Below are 18,873 nucleotides of genomic sequence, written 5' to 3'. Positions count from 1 at the left end.
ATATTTATATATATATATATATATATATATATATATATATATATATATATAAAAGCAATCGATTTGTATATATATATATATATATATATATATATATATATATATATATATATATATATATATATATATATATATATATATATATATATATAAAAGCAATCGATTTGTATATATATATATATATATATATATATATATATATATATATATATATATATATATATATATATATATACAAATTTTTATTTGTACCTTGTTAATGGCTATACAGAACTACAAGACACATTCATCACATCAAAAAGTTAGTAAGAAAGCTGTCGTGATCAATATCGGTATCCATAGAGGGTGAGAGGCTTGGGAAGGGGAGAGTGTCCTGTGAGAGCGGGGCATGAGGCCGGCACTCTCCCTGCTGGCGGCACTGGTGGGGGTCCACCAGTGCGTGAAGCAAGGCCATGGAGATGGGGTCCTGGCCGGCGTGGCCTCCTCCGCTGCTGGAGGCCTTGTGGCCGCTGGCGGGCCGCACCTTGTGAGGCGATCGCTTCCCGTCGTCGTGGGAGCCGACGCTCTCGCACGATATGGCTGCTAGGTCGATGGTTTCGAGAGGCGTCTTTATCCTGCTGGTCAGGGTGTTGAGGTGGGGAAGGGGGCTGGTGGGTCCGCTTGAGGGGTCGCCACTGGCCCTTGTCCCGTCCCTTACTGACCCCATGACGAGCAGAGGGGAACTGGCCCCCACACAGTCGCCGCCTGATCCCAGTACTCCGCCACAATTCGGAGACACCACTCCAATCTGATGATAAATATATTCTTGAAATAGTCATCCTCATTTTTTTTCTTTAAGTATTTGCCATGCTTAGTACTTCAGAAATAAGAAAAAACATTTTTAATTAAGCCTATATAATATACAAAACCAAATTCAGACAATAATGTGGCTGAAATTCAACACCCAACTCTCCAAAATAAAAGAACTGACGATGTTTCAGTCCGTCCTAGACTATTATATCGTTATCACTGATGTGACAACGGTCAATTTACGACATGATAACAATTCAGAAGAGGGACAGAAACGTCTTTTATTTTCAGACGTGTGGTTGGATGTCCATAACCAAATGTTAGTATGGAATTGTCTGGTTACAACCTCATCAAGTTAAATTAAATCCTTACCATAAGAAAAAATAGATAATTTCGGAATGACCGCACACCGTATGTGTTCCACACAAAAAAGCAGGAGGTTACGGCCGAACAGTAGTCAGTAGAGAGGGCATATATATCTACAAGCTTCAAGACCAGCATGCACCACCACCGTCTACCTTAAACACGCTTAAAGTGAAGTGTGTGACCCACTGAGTGCTTACATACACAAACCACAACTAAGAATCCCTCAGACATCACTGGGAGTAAACTGGGATGATAAACAACGAGTTTAAAAACTCAAAGAATCCCGCGCAAGGCACTAGATGCCGTGTGTGAGAGTTGTTGAGAAAACACCAAACTACAGCCTAGTCAATATTTTGTAGAAAGTACTAAGGTAGACGACATAAGGTGATGCAATGCAATAAGGTTAGCAATGCACCCATCGTGTTAGCAATGCACCCATAGAGTAAGGAATGTACCCATGGTGTTAGCAATGCATCCATGATGTTAGCAATGCACCCATGGTGTTAGCAATGCATCCATGGTGTTAGCAATGCATCCATGGTGTTAGCAATGCATCCATGGTGTTAGCAATGCATCCAAGGTGTTAGCAATGCACCCATGGTGTTAGCAATGCATCCATGGTGCTAGCAAAGCTATTATAGTGTTAGCAAAGCACTATTATTTACCACTCGCAAATTATACTCTATTAGTTCTGGCTTAAACTTTGAAACATGGAGCAGAGTACGGCTGGTTCCTGTTGGTGGTGGTTACCGCAGTTTGTGTGGTGATTGTGGGGGTGTGGGAGAGGCGCGGGGGCGTGGCGGCGGGCGTGGGCGAGGGGGTGCCGGCGTTGTTGATGATCTTGAAGGTGTCGACGCGGATATCCCCGTCCTTTCGCAAAGTGATGGAGCCGCCTCCAGACGTGGACGCCATGTTGGGCTCACACTTGTGCGAGCGTAGACTCACCTACGGGACACAATGGTACCTCCTTCTATATGCATAGCAACAAATGGTTATGTTTTCGGGAATCTAAGTGTAGAGGTTCTGAGCAAATTATGTCAATATATTCATCTGAATTAATACCAGCTAATGAGAGAAAGAAATAGTTCATTTGGTTTAATGATGAGTAATTTAGAAACTATTGCGTCTTTATTCTCGGTTATAGCGTTAAATGCCAGGAAATGCAATTACCCTCAAGATGTAATAATTAGTCTTAGAAGTTGATTGAGAATAATAAGAACTGAAAAATTACCAAAAATAAGAGATAAAGCCAAAATTAAAATAACGAAGCATCGTTAGGAAAAAGATAATTGGATCGAGTTCTAGCCCACTACCCATAACAACCGTGAAGTTCCCGGCACACACACCTTCCTCACACTGGCCGCACTACCCATAACTAATTATCAACAGAAAGCGCAAAGTCTGGACAATTATTTATCATCATCTTTGTCACAGAATCATAAACAACTTCTAGATACTGATGATGCCCATACGAGGGCAAAAGGACGTATGACAAGCGACGTCAAATGTGTTGATTTAGGGGCGACGACGATCGTGGGATCGGATGCGTCCAGGACGTCAAATGAATCAGATTCACTGAGCGGCGACGTTTCGGTCCGTCCTGGACCATTCTCAAGTCGATTGTCGATTGACAATCGACTTGAAAATGGTCCAGGACGGACTGAAACGTCGTCGTCCCTTCATTTTCTAGTGTGTGGTCTGGTCAACATACTTCAGCCACGTTATTGTGACTCATCATCTGCAGATTCACTGAGGATTATATTGAGGAACAAGTGACTAATGAACGAAAGGAAGACTTCCAATGATGAGAATCCGAACAGTTCGGAAAGTTGTTGACAACTAGACGCCTCAGTGACATAGTCACTGAGGCGCGGGTCTCTGCTCCCTTAGTGTTTAGGAGTTAAGGCGTGTGGCCAGCTGTAGCCTAGCCGGAGACTGTCATCACTTCATGGTCACGGGGATGGATAGATAGCTTCATGTTACAGTGGGAGGTCACAGGGATAGGTCATCACTTCATGTTACAGCGGGTCTGACAGCTGAGTGACCAGCGCTTCGGATTCGTAGTCCTGGGGTTCCGGCTTCGATCCCCGGTTTACCTAGCAGTAAATAGGTACCTGGGAGTTAGACAGCTGCTACGGGCTGCTTCCTGGGGTGTGTGTAACAAAAAAGAGGCCCGGTCGAGGACCGGGCAGCGGGGACGCTAAGCCCCGAAATCATCTCAAGATAACCTCAAGATATACAGTGGAAGGTCACTGGGAATGGTCACAGTTCGCAATTCATTATTTACAACAGCTTACCATCTATATCTATTACGACTGATGGTTGTATGGCACAAATGGCACGATTGAAATCCGAATAAGAAATTAGTTTCCGGGAGAAGAGCTTCTTAAGCAGAGACGAGCTTGACATCATTAGAAGCTGGAGACCTAGCCAAAATTAACCTTCCTATGGTACCCAGGCCGTGATTGACAGGACCTCCTCAGATTGGCTGCACCACCCATAATATCCCCCCTCCCCCTGGCCTTTACTTCACAGGACCACCTTAGATTGTCCGCATTACTCAAGCCCCCTGGCCACGGTTCACAGGACCTCGTCAGACTGGCCGCACTACTCACAAGATCCCTGGCCACCTTAGGAAACTCTGGGAATGAAACCTACCTTGTACCTGAAGGACCTGCCGCAGGCGTCGCAAGTGTAGGGCATCGCGCCGGTGTGGATCCTCTGGTGGACCAGGTATGACACGCGCTGCCTGAACGCCTTACCTGCCGGCACACACCTCCAGTTACACCTGGCCCACTTCAATTACACCTGGCCCACTTCAGTTACACTTGGCCCACCTGCCGACACACCCCTGCAGGCTGGCCAGTGCTTAGAGGGCGACACTAGACCGCTATTGAAATGTTTGCTCTCTCTCTCTCTTTCTCTCTCTCTTTCGCTTCCTTTCTTCTTTCTAGCATCGCCCTCTTCTCTCACTGCCCTTCTGTTCTAAATTCTCCCCCACTTTCTCTAACTGTGCATTATAGTATTATTGTGCATTAAGAATATATTCACCCAAAGCTGCAGACAATAAGCAATACCCTCGCCTTAGTCACCAAATGTAGCTAGATTTAGTAGTACTGAATCTGCAAAATACAGCAAACAAACTGAACTTAAAAAAGAGTAAAGAATATTCAATTAAATCAAAAGGTCTGATTGTTTATTGTATTATTGGAGCGAGTGTACTGATGTGCCACCGTCCAAGAAAACTACACCAAAGAATTAGCATAGAAATGGCCTCACAGCATGTGCAAGTTTGGAGGTGGAGAGCGGAAAGTTAGGCACGGCTTCATCCACTGGACTTCCCGAAATCGTTTTCTGTTTTAGTTGTTGGGGGTTCGGGGAGTCGGGGACTTACCGCATGTCTCGCACACGAACGGCTTCTCCCCAGTGTGGATCCGGACGTGGTTGTGGAGAGTGGACATCTCCTTGAAGGCCCGCCCGCAGTAGGTACACTGGTGCGGCTTGTCATCCGAGTGGTAGAGGATGTGCTTGTGGTAACTCTGCTGGAAGGTGAAGGTCTTCCCGCATTCAGCGCATGCGTACGGTGTCTCGCCTGCGCAGGGAGGGAGGGAAGTGGAATGGATGACGCAAGAATGACGCACTGATCATTACCCACGTGCGTGTGGACGTGGTGTTAGTTTCTAAATTACATAAACATAGCAGGGACGGCTTACTACAGCCACGATGCACGGAACGGTATGAAGTGAGGAGGTCGGTGGTGGCGTCACACCAGCAGAATATTACTTGATGAATTAACGAGTTATGATTAACGGAATAACGCTTAAACGTAGGTCAAGGGTTATGTAGTGATGCTCATACAGAGGTCAAGGGTTATCTTACAGAAGTCAGAGGTCATGTAGTGACCCCTTAATGTACTTAAAATACATTATACATTATGTACATTATTAAAAGTTGAAGGTACTTAATACATTCAACCTTGTCGCTTGTTTTAGCCTTAATATATCTAGTGTATATACAGGGGGGGGGAATAATATTAACACAAAATAAATTACAGTCGGCTATGAATTTTGCTAAATACAAAAATGTCGTGATGGACGGCTGAGGTGGGTACATAAAATCCTAAATAGGTTGCAAATTTCAAAATCAGGTCTTGACCAAGATTAGGAGAGCATGCAGTGTGGGAGACGGGATTTCAGACGACACGAGGACGACGGCTACTGACCTGTGTGGAGACGTTTATGCTTCTTGAGGAAGTACTTGGTAGTGAAGGACTTCTTACACACTTCGCACTCCCACTGTTTGTTGTCAGCCTTGCCTCCCCCACTCTCCTGTGGGAAGAGAATGATTAGTTGTCTGCTGTTGATCTCTTTCTTCTGCGCTTCTGCGAGTGTATGGACTTAAATTGCTTTATGCTTGCAAAAGTATGTGTGTCTGTGGAGGCTGAAATGTGTGTGTGTGTGCTTCTATGCAAAGGGTATTCATGATCGTGTTTGTGTATTTATATATTTGTTTATATACTCAGGTAAACACAACGTGTGTATGAAGTTTGGATGTTGCGAGTGACTGTTCCCGCTGCAACCACTGACCTTCTTGGTAAGGGTGAGAGCAGTCGTACCAGGCCCTTGAGGCCGTTGTTGACGACCTAACATGCTCCTCTCCTGCCGAGGATCCTCTATCCCGTCTGGTATCTCTTCTTCCATCATTGGGCTCGTGTCACACGTCCCCATCTCCTTCTGCACCTCCATCATTTGGATGGGACTGTCGGGAGATTCCTTCACTTTTTCCGTCTGGTAGAGATTGGTGGGTATGATCAGGGGTGGTACTCGTAGCCCCGTCTTGCTGTCGGCGCCAAGGAGTGCCATAGTAGGACTTAGACTTGGCACAATATTGTTGTGGCAGTGTTGGTAGACCAAGTGCTGAGACACGGCCAGCGTGCTCTGGATCTTTTCCCCCAAGGCGGGGAGGCCAAGCGCCTGCCCACCAGACACAGGAGCACTCTCGGGCCCCGCCAGAGAGTGTTCGCTGATGTAGTTCGTTGGATGGAGGCGGGCTGGTTCGGTATGCGGGAGCCCTAGCTTGTTGAAGCTAACGAGGGGAAAGCTGTTTCTTCTTGCTTCTGTATAGGAGTACCCAGTGTCTTGGACGTGGGCGCTGGTGGTTGGGATCTCAGCCTTGTGGGGCTGTGGGGAGACCACGGCCACAGGACTGTTTTGTGAATGTCCGCTGCCCACAATGCGACCTGTGGGAGCTTCCATTGGCACCGGGTGCGCTGCCACACCCACTTTCTTCTCCTCTTTAAAGTCGGTGTATTCTGCACGGTGCCGACCAACACCAAAGTTCTGCTGCAACATCTGACACGGAAACACAATATTATTTTTATATGGAGGGAAGTATACGTCTGAGGGCGATTTCTGAGGCTGAGGTTGTGTTTTGACCTGAGGGATGATGTAGGCCTGATTGTCATGTCCCCAGCATGGCTGGTCCTGTAATTCTTTAGTTTGTAATTTGCTTTGTTGCTGAATATCCAGTTGTGACTGTTGGAAATGTCTTGGCTGCTGCTGCAGCTGTTCTTTTGTTTGCAGCGGTTCAGTGCTTTGATCCTGAGACTGTTGGAGATTCATAAACTGGTCTGCTGTCTGATGTTCTGTGGCAATACTCTGTTCAGTCTGCTGTTTGGCTGTCTGTGGTGATGAATACTGCAGCGGTGATTGTGAATGGTGGTGGATCGACTGAGGCAGTTGGCGCTGCTGGCTGGGAACTTCACGTGGCCCGCCGCAGCTTTCTCCAGCAGACTTATTCTCATTCATGAGTGTCTCGAGCCAGTTTCTGGCGTCCCCGAGACTGGAGTTTTTGAGCCGCTGCTGTCTGGAGGAAGGAGAGGGCGGGGAGGTCTTTCCAGGTGGGAGACGGTCAGTGCCGGCACCGTGATACCGCTTCTCATGCAGCTCCTTCCTGGCCTTGGTGGTGAAGGTTTTCTTGCAGATGTGGCATGTGGCGGGGGAGGAGGGGTCGTGGAACATGCGGGTGTGGACCAACAGACTCCCTTTCATCTTAAACGTCTTGGGACACTGGTCGCACATGTAGCGACGCTCACTGTGGTCTTCCCGCACGTGGTTACGGTAAGCTTCAAAATCTTTGAACTTTTTTTTACACAGTTTACAAGTAACATCAAAAAAACTACTTTTAGCATGAATTATATCTTTGTGGATCTTCAGGAAGTGTTCAGAGGAGAAGATAAGACCACAGAGGTCACAGTTGTGAGGCTGGGCGGGGGTGTGGCCAGGGGTGTGGTCGGTGATACGGGGGGAGGTGTAATCAGGGGTGTGGTCGGAGGTGTGGGTGCCGCTGGACTCAGTTTGCACCACCCCGCCAGTATTCATGGTCACGCCCGAGGATTCCCGCGCCTCCGACGCCGTCCTGGCCAGGGCGACCGGGCTGTGTGGCGAAGCTCTGCCATCGCTGATCTCCAGGTGTTCCAGCGTGGGAATGACCTCGGGGGAGCTGGTGAGCGGGTAGCTGAGGGCGGCTGTGGGAGTGCCGGGATCCGAACATGGATTGAGCTGCGAGGGCAGGTGGGCCGCCAGGTGGTGGTGGAAAGCCTGCAGGCCGCTGACGGAGGCGCTGCAGATGGGACAGGCAAGGAGACGTGTGAGGGCAGTGGCCACACGCAGCTGTAAGTCACTCACGTTGGCCAGTGACTGCCGCTCACACACTGGACACGCCAGGTACCCCATCCTGCCGGGAGAGACAGATTGACTGAGTGATGAAGATTAAACCAGACAAGAGGTGGCACGGGTATGAGGACCCCGTAAGACAGGGAGAGAGTCATCCTCATAGTTTTATACACACACAGCTATCTATGCAACTGAAAACTCACACCCCAGAAGTGACTCGAACCCATACTGCCAGAAGCAATGCAACTTATGTACAGGATCCCTTAACATCATCCTGTACATCAGTTGCATTGCTTCTGGCAGTATGGGTTCGAGTCACTTCTGGGGTGTGAATTTTCAGTAGCATATATGCCTGGAGACCGTTCAGGCTTGTTCGCATAGCTATCTATATCTATAAGCAGAATGTTTGTTCGAGGCCAGATGTGTGTGTGTGTGTGTGTGTGTGTGTGTGTGTGTGTGTGTGTGTGTGTGTGTGTGTGTGTGTGTGTGTGTGTGTGTGTGTGTGTAGAAGTAACTTTAAATACAAATAAAACTGCATATCATGCTTTTATATAAACAAACCGATACCATTACATCGGGAAATTAACGTCCGCCAGTTATGATGAGCGCCTTAAGATGACGTCTCCACAGACAAGGTTACCGACGCACTAAGCGCATTACGTCTGTCTCTTCCAAACGTGAAATTTTATACTAATGGGCTGAAGTGGTGTTGATGATCTTTATAGATTTTGATGTCACGAGAAGCAGAAAAGTGGACAGGAGTGGCAGAGAAGAGACGTAGAAGAGTTGGTGTGGTGGAGGAGGCGGAGGGAACGGAAGAGTGAATATAATTCTCAGCCTCCAAACAGTGCAGGAGTGTATGTGTAATGTGAGGCAGGGAGGGGGGCTGTGCTCCCGTGAGACAATACACAACCCCCCTGGCTCACAGTACCGTCACACACAACACCCGAGCTCACAGTAACGGCCCGAGCAACACTCCTGGCTCGCACAATTCCAGGGGTGCAACCCGTCCTCGACTCAAGTCCATTCCATCCAGCGGTCGACCCCCACAGACGCATTCATAAATTTGTACATACTGTTCATTCAAAACAAGAATGTTCTCAAATATAAATTAATATTATAATATATTAGCATATTGTGCATATATAGGCATAGGTTAGGTGCTTAGGTTCTGTTGACGATTATTTGTATTTGTAGTACGTGGATGAGGCATTTACAGCGTTGTGGTTGGAAAAAAAATTGGTCAGTGAAGCACTTGTTTCGGAAGTGTTCGAACGAAATCAGTTGTGAGTCAGCCCGTCCTCCAAACAAAGATCCAAAAGTGATTCCATGCACCCGCCAAACCCCCTGTTTATGAATGAAAAGCGGTTTACACACGACTCACAACTGCTGACGTTCGAACATATCCGGAACAAGTGCTTCACTGACAAATTTTATTCGAATCACAACGCTGTAAATGCTTCACCCACGTACTACAAATACAAATAATCGCCAACAGAACCTAAACACCTAACCTAACCTAACCTATGCCTATATATACACAATATGCTAATATATTATAATATTAATTTATACTTGAGAAATTTCCCGTTTTGAATGAACAGCAAGTTAAAATTTATGAAGGCGTCTGTGGGGTTGAGCGCTGGATGTAATGGACTTGAGTCGAGGACGGGTTGCTATAAATGCTTCACCCACATACTTCAAATACAAATAATCGCCAACAGAACCTAAACACTTAACGTAACCTAACCTACGCCTTACTATACACAGAATTTTATGTATAAAAATATTCATTTATATATGAGAACAAACCAATTTTTAATACACAGTATGTTAAAATTGATGAATGCGCCTGGGGAGGACGGCCGCTGCTTTAACCAGCCTAGTGTGAGGACGGCTGCTGCTTTAAACAGCCTAGTGTGAGGACGGCCGCTGCTTTAACCAGCCTAGTGTGAGGACGGCCGCTGCTTTAACCAGCCTAGTGTGAGGACGGCCGCTGCTTTAACCAGCCTAGTGTGAGGACGGGTTACTGAATGACAGTGCTTCTTGTTCTTATGGTTTTTATTCTACTTCAAAAATACCCCAACATTATTATTTTCACTGTTCCTTTAATTTTTGCGTTATTAATATGCTCGTCTATGTTGTTTAACTCATGGGGAATTAATGCTAAAGGAGTTGAACGATCTTTATGAAAGCGAGCTTTGGCCTGAGGTGCCAGGCGAGCCAAGTGCCAAGACTTGAATATTAGTGGGTTATTCCCCTCTGTCTACCACCACTCCTCGTGTCTATTTTATATTGTCTGACACTTGTGGTCTCCTGAACCAATATAACCTCACTACCAATAATGTGTGGCCTCGTGTGCCACGTCCTCTCTATACTTCCGTGTATCTTAAGAGGGTGCATAAGATTATTATATATTTGCCGGGGAGGATTGACTGGGCGCCAATCCTTAACTTGTAGCCTCTCTTCACCTAGCAGTGAATGGGTATCTGGTTGTTAAACGATTCGGCGGGGTCGTATTCCGGGGAAATTAGGGTTAAGGACCTGTCCGAAACGCTGCGCGTACTAGTGGCTTTACAAGAATGTAAACAAAATATATGTGTACTCACCTAGTTGTGTCTGCAGGATCGAGCATTGACTCTTGGATCCCGCCTTTGTGTGTGTGTGTGTGTGTGTGTGTGTGTGTGTGTGTGTGTGTGTGTGTGTGTGTGTGTGTGTGTGTGTGTGTGTGTTGTTTCTTCATCTTCTGATGCGGGGTTTGTCATCATATCTTCAGCCTCGTTAATGTGACTCGTCGTCAGCTTATTATATATAGTTTTGGCTCTGTCATTTGTACTCGCCTAGTTGTATTTACCTAGTAGTGCTTACGGTGGTTGAGCTTTGGCTCTTTGGGCCCGTCTTTCAACTGTCAATCAACTTTTTATTTTGTTCCATACACACGCATGCACCCAGGAAGCAGTCCGTAGCAGCTGTTTAACTCCCAGGTACCTATTTACTCCTAGATGAACATGGGCATTAGGGTGAATGAAACTGCCCATTTGTTTCCGCCGGGAATAGACCCCTGGACCCTAGGACTACGAATCCCGAGCGTTGTTCACTCAGCCGTCAGACCCCCAATGCGTGTGTGTGTGTGTGTGTGTGTGTGTGTGTGTGTGTGTGTGTGTGTGTGTGTGTGTGTGTGTGTGTGTGTGAGAGAGAGAGAGAGAGAGAGAGAGAGAGAGAGAGAGAGAGAGAGAGAGAGAGAGAGAGAGAGAGAGAGAGAGAGAGAGAGCGAGAGCGAGAGCGAGAGCGAGAGCGAGAGAGAGAGAGAGAGAGAGAGAGAGAGAGAGAGAGCGAGAGAGCGAGAGAGAGAGAGAGAGAGAGAGAGAGAGAGAGAGAGAGAGAGAGAGAGAGAGAGAGAGAATATGACAGAAAAACAACAGGATCACAGATGCCGAGTCAAAACCGAGAACAAAATTTCAAAACCGGGAACAAAATAACAACCAGAGTTGACAGGCTCGGGGGTTGACGAACACACACATACAGTCATAGATGTCTTTTTATTCTCAGTTTTGAAACCGCTTGTATCCATGACTCGGCATCTGAGGTCCTGTTGTTTTTCCCGCCATATTTTGTGTCTCACACACCCAAATGACAGGAGCCAAAATGATGGAGTATCACAAGCTGTCAACAACATTCCCTGCGCGTCACAAACAGGGATCACGACCTGCCACAGCTTCAACATCCTCCACCTGTGTAGCAAATTCAATCCCTCCGCCCTCGTGCTCCTCCCTGGGCGACGCCGACAACGAACTCAACACAAACACGTGACGAGTAGGGGCCAGATTCACGAAGCAGTTATGCAAATACTTACGAACCTATACATCTTTCCTCAATCTTTGACGGCTTTGGTTACATTTATTAAGCGGTTTACAAGCATGAAAACTTCCCAATCAACTGTTGTTATTGTTATAATCAGCCTCCTGGTGCTCCGGAGCTCATTAACTGTTTATTAATTGCAAACAAAGCCGCCAAAGATTGAGAGAAGATGTACAGGAGAGCTTCACCAATCAGAGTGCACGACGGAAGGAGAGCTTCACCAATCAGAGTGCACGACGGAAGGAGAGCTTCACCAATCAGAGTGCACGACGGAAGGAGAGCTTCACCAATCAGAGTGCACGACGGAAGGAGAGCTTCACCAATCAGAGTGCACGACGGAAGGAGAGCTTCACCAATCAGAGTGCGCCGTGCAGCACAGGAAGCCATGCCAGTAACAGTAACAATACTAGAAGTGATGAATCCCAGTAACATTTTAGCCATGACGATATGATTTTCTCAATATGATATGAAGCAAAGGTTTATGAAAATTATCTTCTTTACAACCACAGGTAATTGTTTTGCTCCAGTCATTTTTTTATATTTATTTTTGGATTTTTATTAAGCGGCAATCCAACGCTGAACATTCATCTGAGAACTTAATTTATAACGCGAGACTTATCGTCAACAGTCGCACTTTTTAAAGCGCTTCCGAGCGCAAACACAGGAGTCTGTACATGACTGTAGAGTCACGTACGCCGCGCCTTTGTACGTGACTGTATAGTCACGTACACCGCGCCTTTGTACATGACTGTATAGTCACGTACACCGCGCCTTTGTACGTGACTGTATAGTCACGTACACCGCGCCTTTGTACATGACTGTATAGTCACGTACACCGCGCTTTTGTACATGACTGTATAGTCACGTACACCGCGCCTTTGTACATGACTGTATAGTCACGTACACCGCGCCTTTGTACATGACTGTATAGTCACGTACACCGCGCCTTTGTACATGACTATAAATCGGAACGAGATAATTTCAGTAGCTGAACAGTTTCTTCCAGCTTGATCTAAACCTGGATTTGTTGTTGTTAAAGATTCGCTAGCTATAACTAATAGATCCAAGTAGCACGGGCTATGGTGAGCCCGTAGTGGAGTTTAAACTCTAAAGTCTAAACCTGGAGCTCATAAACCAATGCTCAGAACTTGCAGTGAAAGAGGGTTCCGTTTCAACGTCACCCAGTTCATAATATTAACCCGATCCAGCTGCTCATAGATGTTACAACGAGAACGCGAGTCTCTTATAATCAAATGTGGACAAAGATGATGGTTGAACCATTACTACGAGAGGTCCGATATTGTCATTCAACTTGAATGTATTGGTAAGCAATAACTGACCCACATAGGCTCAATAAACGGCCAATCCCAGATAACTGGCAAGTCTGTGAGCTCTTAAGTCCTCCGGGGATGCAGAACCAGCGAATATCGATCACACACCACCTCCTCCCAGGGATGTATCTTCCCTGGACTGACCAGAGGCAAGCAGTCTCAGAGGACACGTGAACGGACCAATGGTTAGCAATCTCCGAGGACACATGAACGAACCAATGTTTAGCAATCTCCGAGGACACATGAACTGACCAATGGTTAGCAGTCTCAGCGGACACATGAACGGACCAATGGTTAGCAGTCTCAGCGGACACATGAACGGACCAATGGTTAGCAGTCTCAGAGGACACATGAACGGACCAATGGTTAGCAGTCTCAGCGGACACATGAACGGACCAATGGTTAGCAATCTCAGAGGACACATGAACGAGCCAATGGTTAGCAGTCTCAGCGGACACATGAACGGACCAATGGTTAGCAATCTCAGAGGACACATGAACGAGCCAATGGTTAGCAGTCTCAGAGGACGCATCACATTGCTGGCAGTAATGGACAACATAACGAGAGGGGTGAGCTTCTTTCCCCGTACCTGAGTTTGAGCAATCATACCCTCTTGTGATGTTAGCACACGATCTAGAATGTTGTTACTTCGTGTGGGCTCCGCCACATGCTGTATGAGGAAGGAGTCCTGCACCAGATCAAGAAATTGGTCTCCTTCTGCTTGTGATGTTAGATTTACCCAGTCCTATGGTCTCGTGGTTTTTAAGTCCCCCGATATAAGGGTTTGGGTTTCTGATGCCGCATTGATCACATTATGCAGATCAAGAACTTCCTGTGTTGCTGCTATGTCAGCCGTGTAGAAGGAAGTAGCGGAGATGGAGGAAACTTGAGGGATCTTTGAGGTGGTAACAAAGACTGGTCCCCGCGGACCAGTCTCCAACCAGACACACACTCCCTAACACTGTTTCAAAAGTAGATAGAAGTAGTGAAAGTTAGAAATCACTGCATTAGACGACCAACAGCTGTTTCAAAAGTAGATAGAAGTAGTGAAAGTTAGAAATCACTGCATTAGACGACCAACAACTGTCTCAAAAGTAGATAGAAGTAGTAAAAGTTAGAAATCACTGCATTAGACGACCAACAGCTGAAAAGGCCGGGCCCAGCAGGCGAAGCTCTACACTGCAGGTACACACAGGTGAGCACACACCAAAACAGAAGCGAGTAGGCTGGAAAAGTTTGTGTTATTACCGCGTGTATATAAATGCGACAACGTACCGAACTTCTAATAAACTTTTTGCATTTTAAATGACATTTTCTTCAGCAACAAAGACATTCAGGTTCATAATTTCAAAAAAGAAAAAAAACATTCTTGTGAAATGGTAACACCCAGGACCAAACCGTAGGTGGAAATAAGAATTTTGGAGAAATCGTCCCAGATATTTAAATGAGGATTAGAGGAGGTAGAAGGGAAGGGAACTATCAGGGAGAAAGCGCCAAGCCATTGCGACTATATAGCACTGGGAAGGGGTCAGGATAAGGATTTGGGATGGGACGGTGGGAGGGAATGGTGCCCAACCACTTGGACGGTCGGGGATTAAAAAAAAATGCAATTTAAAATATTTAATATAAATAAAAGGTGTGTCACTAATTTGTTCGCAGCGACTCATTGAAAATTCTGTACCTCCACTTTGTCAATGAATGCCACGAGAGCGAAACTTGAAGGCTGCAGCCAACTTTGAGGAAAGAAATCTAAGCCTCTGCTGCCTCTCGTTATTCCTTCCTTCCAACACGTGCGCCGAGTCCATTACAACCCCCGCTCATATTTTAACATTTAAAATGTGCAAGTTAACTCAATATGTTTTTGCAAGTGCCCTTCAATACATTTTTATCTATACTGATTAAAATTGTGTATTTGCTTAGAAAAATAAGTAAATTTGTACTCATGGTGGAGCGTGCCATCATGTACGGAGACTAATGTTCAACTTCTTGTATATAAATAAATAAATAAATAAATATATAAATATTTGTGTACACTGCAAACTCCTCCCAGCGCATACAACAGTAAAAGTAAACATACTTGACTAACACACTCGAAATTTATCTATCCGATATTCTCCCAGACAGTCTCTTCCTTCAGTACATGATTACTGACGCTGTCGGTACAAGGTAGTGTCAGCAGTCAGCGGTATAAGGTAGCGTCAGCAGTCAGCGGTACAAGGTAGTGTCAGCCAGCAGTCAGCGGTACAAGAGTCCAAGAGGTGAACCAGGATGTCATTAAAGACGCGGGAACTATGCTAACCTAATTTCCCGAGATATCAATACTGGATGATAAAATATTACCGTAGCTCATGCACGGTAGAATTTATAATTTAAAATCACAAGAGAGAACAAGCAGAATTGCATACCAAATAGAATAACGATTATTCAGACCCAATAACTGCCTGACCCTAGTTTGGACGCAAAGAATTCAAAGCCGAGTAAGGCATTCCTTTTCGGGGTCTTGCATGCCCAGGAAATACAAGCGGGTCCAATAAATTACCTCCCATATAATGGAGAAAAATACACAGCTTGTTGACAGTACCTTCCTCCTTTACGTCTCCAGTTTAAAGAGCATATGCTCTGGTTAACTTATGCGTTCTATCATACATTCAGATGCAAATACCGCATTTGGATACGGGAAGGAATCCATAGGAGACAAAGTCTGACTCCATCACTAATCATTTTTGTATATCTGTGCCGAGCTTCAGACACAGGGCAATTTAGGATAACAAGAAGTCACTTTAATTACATGTCGACTTTGGATACAATGAATGAGCAAAATCATTATTGCCAAACACAGATCTGGTTTATCGAAATAGAAACTGTTTGTCCCCACCAGTTAAGACGCCCGAGACGAGAGATGACTGTCATTCATTGATTAAATTCTCGAAAGGACTGTCATGGGCGAGATTATTGTGTCAGACATAAACGGACTCCTCGTCAGCGTCAGTGACCCAACTCTTAGTACCAGCTGTTATTCGCTATCGTAAGTGGTCTTAAGTCTGTAGATGCACGTGGGTCTACTCTATCGAGAACAGGAAGCCGTTTATTTAAAACTGGAGATCCCAGTAGCTAAGGGCCAAGCTATAATCACATGTTCAACTCAGACCCAACTTGACTGACGGGGAGTGCCCCCTGCACGCCGTCACGTCACGAGCCACTGTAACTACAGTGAACACTGTGTGTATGATAGCAAGCCGATTCCCTGTTATTACTCTAGCAAAACAGTCGAGAAGACCCCAGGGTGGCACGGCGAGCGTGTGTGGCGCCGCCTGCTCCGCCACCACCCATAACACCTACCCGCTCCCACTCTCCCAACGCTCCTAATAAGGGAGCGCTAACATCACACACTCGCTCTAGCGACACCCCACACGCTTCAAGCTTCTAGACAAAAGATATCTACTTAAAAACTACATCGAGTATCTTGCACATATATATATGTATGTATAGTAGGCCTACTGCCGAGCCAGTTAGCGGCTGGAACGATACCTGCACCTGAGCGACTGCAAACTGCATTGACTAGGAGCGCCCGAGTCAATGGGCGCTCGGTCACTGTCGACCTCCTGGGAGTGGAGAGCAGCGCACTCACCTGGTCCCAGTGGGTGGGCACGGCAGGATAAACTCCCGAATAGGATGTCTGGGGAAGGGGTGAGGAAGTCGCTCCCATCACAGGTAAGGCCAGGTTGGCACTGCGCAGAGCCGCCTTGGCACTGAGGGCAGCGACGGTGCCCCTCACACTCACACAGTCGCCAAAAATACCCCGGGGGAGTCCCACCTCACAGACCCACAAGGCCCTATGTTTTGTCGGGGTGTTGTGGTGCAAAGGTTGGCTGTCATTCTGAGGAATGTTATATTGTCAAAGTGTGGGCATCTATCATGTACTGTACTGTCATATGGGAGATGATGATGTGTCATGTTGTGTACTGTCACATGGGAAATGATGATGTGTCATGTTGTGTACTGTCACATGGGAAATGATGATGTGTCATGTTGTGTACTGTTACATGGGAAATGATGATGTGTCATGTTGTGTACTGTCACATGGGAAATGATGATGTGTCATAATGTGTACTGTCACATGGGAAATGATGATGTGTCATGTTGTGTACTCTCATATGGGAGATGTGGTTCCGTCATGTTATATACTGACATCTGGGGGAGAAAATTGCCAAGTCCCATATAAATGGCAGCGAAAATTTTTGGTCTAGATATGTACTATTAAGTGGGACGGGAATCAATAGTGTCATATTGTAGGACCAGATGACCCAGCACCCAGTCGTCCGCTGGAGCGAGCACCTCTCCTCCTGGAGAAGGTTAAAATCAGTGGGAGTGTTGTGCTATGCATCGAGACACGCCGTCCATTACTGGTTCCAGCTGAATTCATTCATAACTGACGCCGGTACAAGTAATTTGGGACCGGCGTTGCAATGTTGCGAACTGCAACAGGGAACTCCGGGAAATTGAAGCTCATATTAATAGAGAACTACTGTTCTGTTTGATATGTGAAATGGCATATTCCTCCAAGCATCAGATCCATTTGTTACTGATCCAGACTCGCTTTCAAACATATTATTAGCTAATTGCTTCTGCGACGAGCGAACAATTTATCATCTGCTTTTCATATTTGTTATTGAATGTTCCGGTGATCTCGACCAAGAGCATCACGTGTTTGAAGTGGGCTTGTTTTCACGTTCCTCATCAGCTTTGCATCATCTGCAAACATTGACATGTCTGAGCTCACTCCCTCAGGCAGGTCGTTCACATTAAGTAGGAACAGCAGCGGCCCCAAGACAGCCTTGTGGGACCCCCACTTGTTACAGTTGTCCAGTTGGAAACATCCTCTCTGACTGACTCTTTCCTTTGTGTCCTTCAGGTACTCCCTTACCCAGGTCAACGTTTTCTCAGTTATCCCAGCCTGGGTCTTCATCTTGTACAGCAGTCTTTCACGGGGAACAGTGTCTAATACTTTTTGACAGTTTACCTAGCCTTCCTTTTCCTGTCTCATAAAACTCAAAGTTGTCAGACTTTCTATTTCTAAATCCATGCTGATTTCTTATCACATATACGATCCGCATTGGATGATGAAGATTAAACCACCTGAAAGGTGGCACGGGCATGAATAGCCCGTAAGTGGTGGCCCTTTTGAGCCATTACCAGTATCAAGAGCTGATACTGGAGATCTGTGGAGGTGCGACTGCACCCTGCGTGACGGGAGATGTCTCCCGTGCCGCATTGGAGATTACGCTTGCTTCAGAGATAACCTGAAGATGTTGATTCTATGATTCTTTGTCTGTGATTATTTCATCTATGCAGATGAAACCGCAACATAAATGTAAGACCTAACTTAACTTCTAGCAATTCTAGGAGAGGTTAATCCTAATATATGCTATGTTAGACCTAAAATAGTATATATATGCTATACTAGGCCTAGGAATATTTAAATTTCTCTTCAGCTTAATTTTTAACGGAATATAAAATTAATAGTACCAAAAGTGGGTTACTGGAGGTCCATCACTACATATTGGTACTACGGACCAAATAGTTATTATACGTACTGCACTATCATTTCAGCAGGATGGGTTGAATTATCTATAAACTATATCTAGGCCCCCAATTGCAATGATAAATTTGATGCTAAACTCACCACTATGCCGAGTCCCTCAGACAAGTTGACAGTGTGGCGGATCTAAAAATTCACAATCACAAGGCAAATTCCATTAGGCCCGAGAGTCGATTCCTTCAGGACTGATTCGACTACGCTGCCTGTTGACCAAACCACACACTAGAAAGTGAAGGGACGACGACGTTTCGGTCCG

The 18,873-nt window shown here is 45.9% G+C and overlaps 1 protein-coding gene across 1 annotated transcript; it reads right to left on the bottom strand.

Moving 5' to 3' along the window:
- Positions 1 to 250: 250 nt before the first annotated feature.
- LOC123766548 (zinc finger protein 721) lies at positions 251 to 16,787 on the bottom strand. Its single transcript, XM_045755794.2, has 7 exons — positions 16,647 to 16,787; positions 5,742 to 7,890; positions 5,378 to 5,483; positions 4,550 to 4,747; positions 3,814 to 3,917; positions 1,906 to 2,100; positions 251 to 787 (listed from the first exon to the last, which is right to left on the bottom strand). The coding sequence occupies exons 2-7, from the start codon at positions 7,887 to 7,889 to the stop codon at positions 290 to 292; spliced, it is 3,249 nt and encodes a 1,082-aa protein (XP_045611750.1). The 5' UTR covers position 7,890; positions 16,647 to 16,787; the 3' UTR covers positions 251 to 289.
- Positions 16,788 to 18,873: the final 2,086 nt, after the last annotated feature.

This window comes from Procambarus clarkii, chromosome 62 (assembly GCF_040958095.1).
Source record: "Procambarus clarkii isolate CNS0578487 chromosome 62, FALCON_Pclarkii_2.0, whole genome shotgun sequence".
In the NCBI taxonomy this organism is placed as follows: Eukaryota; Metazoa; Arthropoda; class Malacostraca; order Decapoda; family Cambaridae; genus Procambarus; species Procambarus clarkii.
Note: the sequence above shows the minus strand (reverse complement) of the source record. Positions and strands in the feature narration are given on the sequence as shown.

What these genes read in the sequence shown, in the direction of transcription:
- LOC123766548 (XM_045755794.2), bottom strand. Translation starts at nt 7,889, where the DNA reads ATGGGGTACCTGGCGTGTCCAGTGTGTGAGCGGCAGTCACTGGCCAAC. An exon ending in CTCTCACCCTTACCAAGAAG is followed by an intron (nt 5,484 to 5,741) that starts GTCAGTGGTTGC and finishes CTCTTCCCACAG; the next exon opens with GAGAGTGGGGGAGGCAAGGC. An exon ending in GCATAAACGTCTCCACACAG is followed by an intron (nt 4,748 to 5,377) that starts GTCAGTAGCCGT and finishes CTCCCTGCGCAG; the next exon opens with GCGAGACACCGTACGCATGC.